The 13,547-nt window shown below is 42.0% G+C and overlaps 1 protein-coding gene across 1 annotated transcript in view; it reads right to left on the bottom strand.

Annotated features, from left to right (window-relative positions):
* Nucleotides 1-1,247: 1,247 nt before the first annotated feature.
* The window catches only part of AGL26 (tRNA (cytidine(34)-2'-O)-methyltransferase), a 51,781-nt gene continuing 39,481 nt past the window's right edge, over nucleotides 1,248-13,547 (bottom strand). The window contains exons 4-7 of the mRNA XM_087401324.1: nucleotides 9,929-9,987; nucleotides 2,950-3,010; nucleotides 2,788-2,841; nucleotides 1,248-2,104 (exon numbers count right to left, since the gene is read on the bottom strand). Coding sequence (XP_087257450.1) covers nucleotides 1,778-2,104; nucleotides 2,788-2,841; nucleotides 2,950-3,010; nucleotides 9,929-9,987 — 501 coding nt within the window. The 3' untranslated portion in view covers nucleotides 1,248-1,777. The remainder of the gene's footprint in view (nucleotides 2,105-2,787; nucleotides 2,842-2,949; nucleotides 3,011-9,928; nucleotides 9,988-13,547) is intronic.

Here is a 13,547-nt window from a genome sequence, read left to right as displayed (position 1 = left end):
ATGATTGTTATCCTTTAAAAGAGATATATAAACAAAGATCCTTAATATGTTTTCAACAATTCAAGACCATGTCATTAATATGTCTTCAAAAAACTATCTAAACTATCTAAACTTCTCTCTCCACCATGATTGTTATCCTTTAAAAGAGATATATAAACTGAGATCCTTAATATGTTTTCAGCAATTCAAGTCCATGTCATTAATATGTCTTCAAAAAACAATCTAAACTATCTAAACTAAGGTAACCATACCCACCTACAACATATATGTTACATTGACGAATAATCAAGAAAAAAGGAGCAATGAACGCAAACATACCAAACCACCACGACGGATGTTGCAATGTGCAAACAAGACCAAAAAACCACCACAACACTACAAATGGACCTCAAGCTAGTTGAATCAATGAAGGCCTACAAGCAACGAAAGTAAGAAATTGCATGAATGATTTGAATTGGTGCTAAGAGGCATGGAAATTGATTTCTATACTTCAGTGGTGTGTAAATGAAATGAAAGATTAGTCACAACAACCAACCTCGGGAAGTGGATGAGGGCAAAGGTAGTACAATAACGAACCAATGAACAATCGAATTGCGAGCAAGAAGGCAATCACAATCTTGTAGACAAAGCAGAAGGCAATAGCAAATGATGGCAACAAGTCAAGAAAAGAAGGTTGATTGCGAAGGCAAGAGTACTTTTCGATTGTGTGCATCAGCTCCATAGATATACAACAAATGCATTTGAAACACAATAATCAATAAAATAATGCATACAAACTAATACATGGTCGATTACATTGCTAAAGTAATGGTTGTGCCATGAAATTAAATGGAAAGCAATCGTTGTGAAGAGCCCACAGTCCTTTGGATGTGATGGAGAGATAATAATGACACACTCGCCAACAAACGAGTCGGAGGACGAGGATGAAAAAGGAGGGAGAGGACTAGCGGCGGCAGGATCAAAAAAATCAAGACTATACGAAGAGAAGGTGGACATAGAGGAAAAAGGAGTAGGACATAGAGAAGGAACAAGAACTTGAAGGATGAGGAGAATAAGAAGCATAAGGAGAAGCAGCAGCAGCAATATATTTTTTCCCCAAAGAAAAGTCTTATATTTAAGTATGACAGAAACTCCTTGAGCGAAGCTCAAGAGGCAAGAAGTTCCTCTCTCTGGCTTATAGATAGACGACGAAGTTCTGGTGTAAAAACAATATATCCTTGAGAAATTTTAGTTCTATGTCTGGCCATTACAGTTCTCCAGTATATTGATGTTTGTATTGCACCTTTTCCAGCATTAGTACCAGGATGAGTACTGTTACTGCTCTTCCTGTGTATGCACTTGCGTGCATGCATGCTTGTTGGGGTCAGAATTAGAGTGTGTGGGCACAAGTGAAGAAGCACAAGACTGTAGATGTTCCCATGCAAGGGTTGTCTCTGCTATTTACCGATGAGTATATTCAGTTCCAAAGGATGCATAAAAATATCTAGCAATCTCAAGCAAGCCTAAATGCTTTGCGCTTGGCAGCTTTGCACATTATTGTATACAACTTAATATGGCCGCGAGGCAAAGAGAGGCAATGATGCATAACTACATCCAAACAAGCAATGCTTCAAAGAAGCAGAAGCAGGTGTTATTCAAGACTGATACATAATCCTGGATTGAATAAATGCAAAATTGTGTAGGAGTGGCTTTTGAGCTTACAGAAGAATGAGAGAATCCCAAATAATTGGGCAGTGCTTGAATCCTAAGCATTTCCAAAAATAAGTAACAAAGATAATTAGGCCTCCATCACTTTTACCAAAGGCTCCATTGTTGATTTATCATCACAACTAATCTCTCCATGTATTTCCTCTAACGCAGTCAGCTGATTATCATTTTCTCCTGCAAGATCCTCTAATACATCCAGCTGACGTAATGCTTCATAAACACCAATACCAGCAGAAACTGCAAGATTCAACGATCGAACATATGTGTCCAACATTGGAATTCTCACTTTCCCACCTCCGTAGTTTGACTCATCTGCACAATCTTCTAGTGCTTCAGGAGAAAGGCCACTGGTTTCAGAGCCAAACACAAGCCAATCACCGGCTTTGTACTCCTTTGCCTGCGCTTCGCTCAACATAAAACCACAGAACTGTATTTCAGTTCCAGTAAAGTGCTCTCTTTCTCCACAAATAACAAGAAAACAAACTCAAAAATACCCAAGAAATAGTAAGACCGTTAAAGACGCAGTTACCTGCAGGTATTTTATATTGTCTACCTAAAAAAACTTACGACGTCATTTCCTACATAACCACTGGGCATTCTTAAATATTCAGTTTTGATAATCAGTGCGCATGCCTTCCCATGTGACCCCTTCCATCAAGAGAAACGGAGGCGAAAGCATTGTCTCAGAATGCAGATGTCATACTTTTCTAGTAAGTGTGGAATCCCTCACTGCTTTCATCACTATATGAGAACAGAGAAAACTGACTAAGAATGTTACATGAGCCACACAACCATCTGGTGAATGCATGGAAGTCTGGACGGTTTCACAGAAAGTAATTTCAGTTAGCAGCCTGAAGGAGAGTTGCCCATCATACATCACTTTTTAACAACTGAGGCCTTCTGACCTGGTTCCTCAGGAAATGCACCTATGCTTGAGCCACTCTATAGATGTGACACTCCCAAGAGTAACATGATACTTTCCTTATAGAAAATCCATTATCATAGACACTGTACATGCACCACACAAGCATACACAATAGACACAGTAAGAAGGGGCAAGTGAGATGGGGGTCAGATTACCGTGTAAAGGCATGTTCCTCGCTTGGTAAAAGCTACAAGCCTTTTTTCCCCTTCCTGCATGTTAAATAGCTTTTAAAGTCTGGAAACTCTTGTGACTGCCATGCTTGGAACAATCCAACACAAACTCAATCGGTCATGACATATAGAACATTGTTCAAATACCTGTTGCCTGAAGTAATGCATGAATTCACTCCAAGAAGGATGCACCTTCACTACAACAAATCTGAGCTCATTGTCAAGGTGTATTCAACACTGATCCCAAACCTGTGCATCTGCCTTTCAGTATAAGTAGCACTCAATGCTGTGCTTGAATCATTTCCATGATGAAAACATGGACATCTGCATGCAATCAATGTCATGTGTATATTAAAATATCAGGAACTCCTTATAATATGTATGTAGCATATTGCAAACTTAATCGTAGCACTTTCATGATGCTTGTATTTAGGACTAAGAGACGTAGCTGAGAAACAATCTAACTCAATATAAAATATCATGTTCTGACAAAAAGGCTTCCAATAAGGTAAGATCCATCTTGCAGAAACATTGAGAACAGATACGTGTGACATGAACTAATCCAAACCCAAAAATGACTCACCTGGATGTTACTCAGTAGGGAAAAGAGGAGGGTATGAATCCTCATACCCACAACCATTACAGGTGTTCCTTTCTAGGGATTGGTCATCTGTGGCATCAGTGGAGGGTCAATCCTATTGAGAGGAAGAATCTATCGTGTCATGTCTGGTAGACCGATTCTTGAGAAATGACTCATGTCATGTCTGGTAGCCCGATTCATGAGAAATGATATTGATGAATAAATGCAGCAGAATACAGATTGTAATATCTTGTATGCAGTTCAGAAGAAGCTCCGCGCAATAGACCATTGTTGTCCCTGTCTGAAGGTTTTCCATTCATATATGGCCATTTCAACCTTATGACAATTCACCACAAGGTCGAAAACCATAAATTCCATCAAGGATGGCTACTATGCCATACCCACCCATGTCATCAGTCAGTGGTATAGGCCATAGGATAAATGTATGCCACCCACACAACTTTGAGCACTGTCCGTACTCCAGAGGTGAAGAGCACACTAAGGTGAGACAATGGCTAGCACTTTAAGACAGGACTAATAGAAAAGTAGTACACATTCTCTTTATTCAAGCTACAATAGCCTGTGAAGACTAGAGTACTTTATTTTAATCTCTACCCAATGAGCGTTTCAAAACAAAAAAACTTAGAAAAATAGCTGATATAGCAATGCAACATGGATGAAAACCTCAAAGTGTGAAACTTTCATGTCCTACAAAGAATATCTAGATGAATCTAGGAAAATGTCACACTCATCCTCTAAAAACAGACAAATAGTATGATTTCAACCTCATGATAATCACCCACAAGGTTGAAAACTGTAAACACGCATACCATTGATTCGCCTGAAAATGTGTGTAGACCATGGTGTAACGTATGGTCTCACACATACAATATATAAAACCACAAAACTACACAAACATGAGCATCACTTATAAAAAAGGCTTAGTTCAAATTTCAGTCAGCACTTTGAACATGAAGGGCAGACGTGACATAAAATGTCAGAATGGCACATCAACATGCCACGCATCCATTGATATACAACATGGCATGTCAGCGTGGCACATTGCCTGTAAACTGGTCTACTATAAATTTGTAGGGCACTTGCACATGTGGGTGTATGTATGTATGTATGTATGTGAGTATGCTTGTGTGTGTAAGCATCTATGGAAATTTATACTGAGAAAGAAAGAAACAACAAACAAAGAAAGATATATTAACATCCTCAGGAGGCCTTGCGGGCCTATGAGACAAAGTACATCAGGCAAAAATAACTCATACAAGCCTCAAGGGACTCAAGCAAAGGGTGCGCTATGGCCCTTGCTGAGTGCTATACTAGGCTAAAGAGCTCAAACAGAACTCAAATGCAAACTGAAACCTGAAAGCAAGCCGCTCAAAGGTATGTCACAGATTTCTATGCATTTGAGTCAGCTCCAGAACACAGTGGGGTGGAGGAGGAGGAGCTAGCTGATATGAGGGCAATATGGACCAAGAGAGAGACGCGAGCAAGGGATGCAAAGACTGGCCAAGGTACATACAATCGAGGTCAAGCCTATCTCAGCTCTCCTCAGAGGGGACCGCCAGAGATGAAGCATCAATCTTGACATAGGTCATCGAATCTAGAGGTCGACGAGACCACGTCCCCCGCCCAATAGCGCGGACGCAGGTATGAGATATAACCTGTGTTGTCACCTCATGCTGCTCTCTGATCTTTAGTAATAGTGTCTCTCTGTGTCGTCGCATCTCGAAGCAATGTCCCTCTTGGAAGAAGCAATGGTATCGTCCCTGGATCTCATAGTAGGCTGGGCAAGAGCATAGAAAATGCTCCTCTGTCTCAATCTCCCCCAACATGCGTAACCTATATATCCACTGCTCTCTAGGTATTCATGCCGCCCTCCCTGCCTTAATCCTCAGCTGAAGGGACGAGACTTGCATCTGCCCAATGGCAATCCTCAGTGAATGTGAGACTCTTCTGTCCTTGTACTGGGGTTTGATAATGAGTCCATCCTCCGATACTTTCAAAAAGTGGTCGCGATAGAACTGGATCTTGGTGGGAACTCCCTAAGTCCAAGACGTATGGAGCCAGAGGAGATCTAACCATGTGATACAGTTAATCTCATCTCGTTGGATCAACTCGTGTGGTGCATCCATGTTGTATTGCAAGGAGGGAAGCCGGTCCATCTAGATACCATGACTAGCAAACCATATGGATATACCATACTGTATCAACCCCACTCTCCGCTAGTCGCCTAGATGACTCTAGTGCTAGCCTCAGTAATCTCCAGTGGGGTATGGCCCAAACTCTGTGGAGGAATGTCATTGTCTGAAAAATGGCATCAACCTGGAGAGTTGTCATGGCAAACTTCGTCTGTACTTTCTAATGAGGAACTGAGGGATTCATCCTAGATACCATAGTCATTTGTAGCCGGTCAAATCTCCTCCACTCTGCTGCTGCAGGAAGATCACTCCTCCAAAAAGGTGCTGCATACATGACAGTCGGCCTCACTAGGGTGTTGAAAAGGCAATCCTTCCTCGGTGGATCCTGGACATGCACCTGGAAGCACTGCCTCTCTAGTCAGGCCAAGGCACCGCACCCTCCTGTGAATCGTGCTCTCATAAAAACTAGCCCTGTGAATACTGCCCCTAGGTATGTGTAGGACTGCACCATCTCCACTGGCTCACTCGGTAAGTGAAGCTATGTCAGTGAAGCACTGCATGTGAGTTGTTGAAGATCATAACCTTGTGCACGTGTGCATATGTATATGTATGTATGTGAGTATACATATCTGTGTGGTGTGTATGTGTGTGGGGTGTTGGAGGGGGGGGGGGGGGGGGGGGGGGGATGGATGCACATGTGCATGTGAGTAGTATGAACATTTATTCTACAAAAACTAGAAAAGTTTCAACATTTCGACACATTTTGGGCAAATGTTTATTGTGACCTTCATTCAAAGCCGGATGGGCCCTATTGGATGATCTAGTAGGTCCATTCCAACTATGACCAATCTAACATCTAAAAGACTATTTACTCTAACAGATTTCAAAGCATGCAAGTTACTCGCCTCCTTATATAGAGCGGTCCCGTTTTTAAGAGAGATTTTGCAGACCCCACCACCAAAATACACTTCCACTTGGTTTGTCTCTTTTTCTATAGTGGGAGTGGCTGCTTTGACCAAGCTGCATCTTGAGCTGGTATTCAACTTAACTATTGACCTTAGACTCTACCCTCTATATGAATTGTGTGGTATACCCTCTCCATTGATACCAAATCAAAGTTGGTTGGTTTGTTAGAAAAATAGAGATAGGTTGCTTGCTTAAGGCCAACACGACTCTGCTACAGACTATTCACCAAGAGCTAATGCAGAACACATGTGCTTTACTTAAATATAACAAGGCAACTCAGGTCTGAAAGAGTACTTAGTGTATAGCCAAAACAGAAAGATATATAGATGAATCTCAAGTACAAAAAACTTGTCGCGTCTCATGTTGATCTTTCAATATATTCCAAGCCTCACTCCCCTTGGATGTATGCTAAATCAACATCAAGACAGGTTCATTGACACTAGTAACAATAACACAATTGCTTGGGTCCAATGATACAACTGGTTCCGGATCCAATCATAGAACAATTTTGGTTTAGGAGCTCATATGCATCCAATATGGTGCTGATCTTGAACTTCCAAAGTGTGCAATTGGTCCCATCACGCTTGCCTTTGGTGAAGGCCAGTGGACGACTTCGCACGATTTGCACTTGAGTCACTCAATATGCCAGACTGCTGGTGGCCATCACTACAAATGTTTTCTACTACGGAAAGCTCATTGAACTTGCACCAACATTGTTATTCAGAGCACCTGTGCTCTGATACCATAAAAGAAAATGATATACAACGGAAGATAACAATGAAACACAAGTACACAACAGAAAAGAGGAGAAAATAATTTTTTTGACATACCAAAATGTTGATGCAACAGATGGCTGTTGTGTTGTCCACCCGTGCGCTCTCGAGAAGAGGTTAGATGGTGATCTAGATAGATGCTGGATGGAGGACTATGAACATTGAAGATTGGAGTTGACTCAAGATAAGAGGGGCAGCTATTATAAAGTGCACCATTGAGGTTTGACAGACTGGCCGACTACAGATGCTTTAGAAGTCTTATCATCAAGCCGATCGTTTACAAATCGTACTGTTGGCCGGGGGCCGCCGCATGCCCTCAGACCCCCGACTGTGGGGGCTGCCCCCCCCCTGCGACACACTTCTTGGGGGGTGTTAGAAGCTCTATCCCACTCAACTAAATGTCAAGTCCACATGGACCGTCTCATAACCATCTAGTCTACAAACTAAGACCAACTTCCAGTGTCTAGATTGGGGCCCTCCCAATATCCGGTGTCCATCCTGGCTCCCCCCCCCCGCGCGACACACTTCTTCGTAGGTCTTAGAAGCTTTATCCCACTCAACTAAATGTCAAGTCCACATGGACCGTCTCATAACCATCTAGTCTACAAACTAAGACCCACTTCCAGTGTCTAGATTGGGGCCCTCCCAATATTCGGTGTCCATCCTGGCTTCTCATATGGGACTTACAACTTTGGGGACTTGGAATACTGGTAGATAATTACATGAGAGGTGGACATTTGAGCTAACTCTAACAGACTGCTCGTATGACATCATGTGCAATGCCCAAAGCTCGGAGTCCTGCGACGAGGTGAGCCTGTGATACTAAATCGAAGGTGTTCCAAAAGTCTACAAAGCATAGCCTAAGCCGGATCCGCATGTATCGGGCATGATAATGCAAAGGATATTCTTGGAGCTTGCGATGGTGGTGGTGTAAGTAGTGAAGCCTTCTTAACTCCATTCAAAATTTTCAAGTCCATTGCTCTAGCAAAGTGAGCAAAACTTGTTGATTAAATTTTATGGCATCAGAGAAGATAGTCATAAAATTTCAGTTGAGAATGCAAGTTATGATTATCTACATGGAATTCAGCTGTGGGCGTGAATTTTTGAGATGTCCATCTTTGGGGAGGAGAGAGAGATACAATTACGTCACGCGAAATATACGGGAGTGAAAATGTATTTTAAATATTTACCATATTTTACAAGGTTGCAAAACATTCATTCACATAGTATTGAAAGAATAATGTTTTCTCGCAGTACTAAGTGTAATAATGTCAAATTCAAAGACATAAAATAATAGATATTTGAAAAACTAAAAAAATAAATCCTTTTCAGGCACCGTAGGGGTGTAGCTTGTAGTTATATATTTTATTTTTGTTATATTTATATATTTATATATTTATATATTTATATTTATTTATTTATTTATTTATTTATTTGGCTTGTTAAGTATCTTTGTAGATAGAAATTTCTGCTTTCGTGTACTGGTTTTTATATACGTATATAAAGCATTTGAGATTGGGGGCCGAAAAATCATCACGATCCCGTAAACCCCTAGCCAGGATTAGAACACAACGTTTCCAGAATTCTTGGGCAGACCTACAGCAAGCCAAACAAAAGCCATGGAAAGAACACCGATGCTTTCAGCAGGGAAGATAAGTCAGAGGCAGAAGACAGTATATTTTTATAAACCAGTAAAGTATACCATTTAAAATCTGCAAGCTGCTTCTTTTGTGTATTACTCTTATTATATACCTTTGTAAGACTAGAATATTACTCTTATTATGCCCGAAAGGTCAGCATTGGAGTGAAACGTGAGCATCTACACACCCGGATCCAGCCCTTAATCATATTTGAAACCAGAAGACAGAAAAGTCTTAACAACAAGTAGAATCGCATTTAAAATCTGCAAGCTTCTACTTTTGTTGCTTATTAATGTCAAAAAGGGTCAGCATTGACATTAGAAAAGCCTACTTTCACAAAATTATCGACTATGTGCATATAGTCTTCTTTTATTTATGTCATCAAGCACATCCCTGAAGTTCCAGAACTATTGAGCAGAAATCAAGAATGACATGTTTTCTCAGCTCAGGAAAGTTTATACATGATCCATTTCCATAAAATAGGATTGAAAAGAAATGGGTAAACTAACAATATCAAGCTAAAAAGGGCATAAAGAAGAAAAGGGAGAAGGGGAGTGTGATTCTCTCATGCTTACGGCGGGAGGAATATTTTTTGAACAAAAAATAAAGGAAAGAAGCATGTAATGTACGTAGAGATAGAATTATTGGCAGAGAACCATCAATAAAACAAGCCACAACACATCCCAAAAGGTAAATCTTCCCTCTATCTGAGACTGTTATTCTTCATCTTCCCATGAAACCAGTCCTGGTAATTCTTCAAGATGGTGCTAAACCTTACACTGCCAACAGTTCTTCCTACCAATTTTGAACACATGTTTCAACCTCTCACCAATGATGGACGGGCAAAGGCATGAGGAGAAAGATACATAACAACTCTTACAGTCATCAAAATGTACCTAGCCAATTCCACATAACCTTTTGCTAAATATAGCTAGTTATCAGCCAGCAGATTTCCTCATTTTACCAACTATAAGACAGAATGATTAGAAGGCACCAGGCTGCAAAGCAGGATACGGCCAATAATCTAAGCCAGCACGCTTCAGTTTTGCATCGTCGATTTGAAAACCTAATGGCTGCAAAGAAATATGTAGTTAAATTACTGCCAATGCAGAGCCAGTACCAATACTTGTTGAAAAAAGCCAAAAGAAACAAAACATATCAAAAAAGTACAAACTGCACGAAAATTGTGCTTAGGCCTTCATCAGATCAATCCACTTGGGAATCCAGCATCAAATCATGTAAACAAAGAAAGAATGCAGCATTCTGAGGGAGAAAATTCCACTGATTCATTTTGAAAAGTTATTCTGTTAAGAAGAAATAGAGGGGGACACAGGTTAAGGGTGAATGTAAGAAAGACAAAAAAATCAAAACTTCTCATATGTACTTGCCACAATGAGATCTATTAGACCCATGCCCCATGGTATTCATTTGTAGAAATGGCATAGAACACGGCCATCAAGTACAAGGGTTTGCTATTTTTATATATTTTACATGTGCAGACCCCTAATTCTTGCTCTAAGATATTAATTTTTCCTAGCCTGTGAAGCCATAAGAATATTACAAGGTGTGAGCAAGATACCCACGCTAATTAATTGTTTTCATTTTTCAACAATGATAGTACAATTTCAAGTTGCACTTGCGAAAACAAATATTTTTTACTTTCAAATAAATTAATTATAAAACATATTTTAAAGTCAAGTCATAATCAACGACTGCCCAATGATTACTCCACGTGTGTGTGTGTGTGTGTGTGTGTGTGTGTGTGTGTGTGTCCCCGACAGCGAACTAGGCAGTGCAGGCAAGAAGCCAGTAATGGACCGTTGTCTGCTATCTGGATCAGTAACCTATCGTGCCCCCCTGGCTGCTACCCGACGTCTGACAAGCGCCATTGTAACCCCAGTCGGCTGCACCCCAGGCCTGAAGAGAAAGGATATGTCAGTGAGTGTGATCTGTGCGTCTGTCCTCTGCCTAATGTGTCGCGTCTCAGTCTCAGGGTCTCTGCATCCGTGAGAGCAGGAGAACCTGTAATTTCTCCACTCGAGTCCACTCTATGTCGGAGAGGTTTGGTCCCCAACAATTGCTACCGTACTTGCACGCAAGTCGCACCGAGGAGTCGAAAAGGAGAACCTTGGTCCGCGAGTCCTGAAAGTGCGAGTGGAAGCATTGTCTCTCCAGTTGGGCTAGGGAAGCATAGCCTCTACTCGGGCGGGCCTGCATCGCCAATCTCATCGTGAAGATAGGTCTTGAAAACAGAACCCCCAACTATGTGTATGATGAAACGATCTCAACTAGTGCCCCATCAAAAGTAAAGTGCTCTCTGTGTGCGGCTGCTCTAGAGGTGTTGAAGATCATAACCTTGGTTTACCCAGGTTGACCCTCAAGTCATGAGACTCGCAAAAAAACCAGTAGTGCATCTAGATGTCTCTGGAGCCCCTCAACAGACGAGGATAATAGCACCACATCATCAACGTACAAAAAGATCTGGAGCAAGTAACCAGCGAGAGAACAACCAGCGCCTCCCAGTGTCCTCATAAAAGACTCCAGCTCGTCTATGTAGAGGCCAAACAAGGTCGGTGAGAGCGAACAACTTTGTTTTACCCCAATGGTGCTCAGGATCTCATATGTCCATCCGCCCCCCGTCCAAACCCTGCTGAAAACCCTCTTATAAAGTGTCATAACAGCCCAAACTATCTATGGCCCATACCCCAGCTCCTATGACCTCCTGATGAGACGTACTCGAGGTACAGTATCAAAGGCTTTGCGAAAATCCGCAAAGCGAGTGAGAGGATATGATCCATGGTCCAGTGGTCACGCCAAAAGCCTGCCTGCCCATCTCCTCTGAGTCCCTGCATCTCTGCATAGTGACTAACCTCCATATCTAGCACTGAAGCATATATCTTGGACATGACATGCCCAATCATAATGGTCCTATAGTTACTTGGATCCATGGGATCCCTTGCCTTGTGGATAGGTGTGATAGTGTTAATAGTCCAAGTGTGTGGGAAGCCGAGACAAACTCCTTCATTAAATAGCTTTGCTAGGATAGGGGCCAGGATATCAATCCCATATGCAACAAACTCGGTGCATAATCCCTCATGACCCTTCGCTCGGCCACCGCATCTTTGATGCTCCCCTTAGTGAAAAGAGTGCAAGAGGTAGGTCGTGGTATGTGCAAGAGATCAGGTGTGGGCTGGTCGGGGATGTCATAAAGTGTGCAGGCATAGTAGTGCCAAACTTGAGTGTCTGTGAGTGGTGAGGGGGACCGCCGTTCAAGAAACCATTGCCAAAAGGCCTTGGAATTATTACTGAAAAGGATGTTCAGTAATTCATCCTCATTTTAGCGAACAAAGTTTTGTTTCTTTTGGCGAACTAGACGACGATACTCAGGTAAGGTGTCTGGTTCACTTGGTAGGTAATATCAGGATTCAAGTCGGGGTTGTCAACGAAGAGCCTTACACTCATCAACGTACCACCTATTACATGGCACAAAACCTAAAGGCAGTGTACGGTTAGAACATGTGGTGTACGCGAAGGCATGAAGGACAGCTTCGTGCAGTGATCGGCTAATCAACGTGGCCCGGTCCTCTAGGAGGAGTATATGGTCAATATAGGTGAGTAAAGTGTAAAGCAGTGCAGAGTATGTAGCCAGCCTTTGACTATAAAAGGCAGTGTATCTTACTCTACTTTCTCACAACACCAAAATACAACCACCATGTTCCATTGCCATTGCCCAAACACAATACTTAGAGCATACAATTCCACAACATAGCATCACTGAATCATACAAAACAAGGGAGGCTAGAATACCCCTACTCAATAAGCATACACAGTGACACTTGTTGGTCCCAACACTTGGCGCCCCTTGCGGTATTTATTTATTCATTAGTTAGTTCAATTACAAGGGACTCCCTTCTTGAACTCACCCGCAGGGGCAACCCAATGCAATGCCAACCCGTGGCTGTGCAAGTGACCAACTCCCAGTGCTATCCTCTTGGTTCCCTTCAGTAGCCAAGCATAACACAAGCATAATAACCCAACATCATGCCAAGAAATGCATCCACACAAATCATAGCCATCACTAAGTCCAAGGCTTGCCACTGCTTCCCCAAAAAGAGAGTAACACAACCAGTGCCCCAATCCTCTTCTAGGCCAATGGCAGGGCAGTGTTTGGAAGTGCTATCAACAATATTAAAGCTAAGATACAACCTTTAAGGAGCTCCACCTATAATATGAAGTAGCCATGCTCTCCTTTCTACTAGATGTCACTAGTCTCCAAGCACCCTCTTTAGACCGGAGGTTTGATGGACAATGTGCAACCAATGGATGGCACCATGTTGGAGATCACTTCAGTGATGTAGGAGTGAAGTCAGAATATGATGGAGAAGGGGGTGGAATGATGAATCCCACCTCTTACATATCCAAGAAAGGCCCAAAAATGGCCAACAAGCAGCCTAGCCAGCCACATGGTGACTGCCACAAGGCCCGACTATTGTCATGACAAGAGATATCACTAATCCGTGATTAGTAGACATTAGAACATTATCATATATTATACGCCAATGGTACAACATGTATTTGTATTTATGATAGACAATGACCGAATTGTTATGGCGGTGGATCATCTGAGTAGATA

Source organism: Dipteris shenzhenensis, chromosome 30, assembly GCF_047967505.1.
Source record: "Dipteris shenzhenensis isolate YYH24624 ecotype China chromosome 30, Dip_SZ_1.0, whole genome shotgun sequence".
NCBI classification, from domain to species: Eukaryota; Viridiplantae; Streptophyta; class Polypodiopsida; order Gleicheniales; family Dipteridaceae; genus Dipteris; species Dipteris shenzhenensis.
This window is presented reverse-complemented; position numbering and strand designations above follow the sequence as displayed.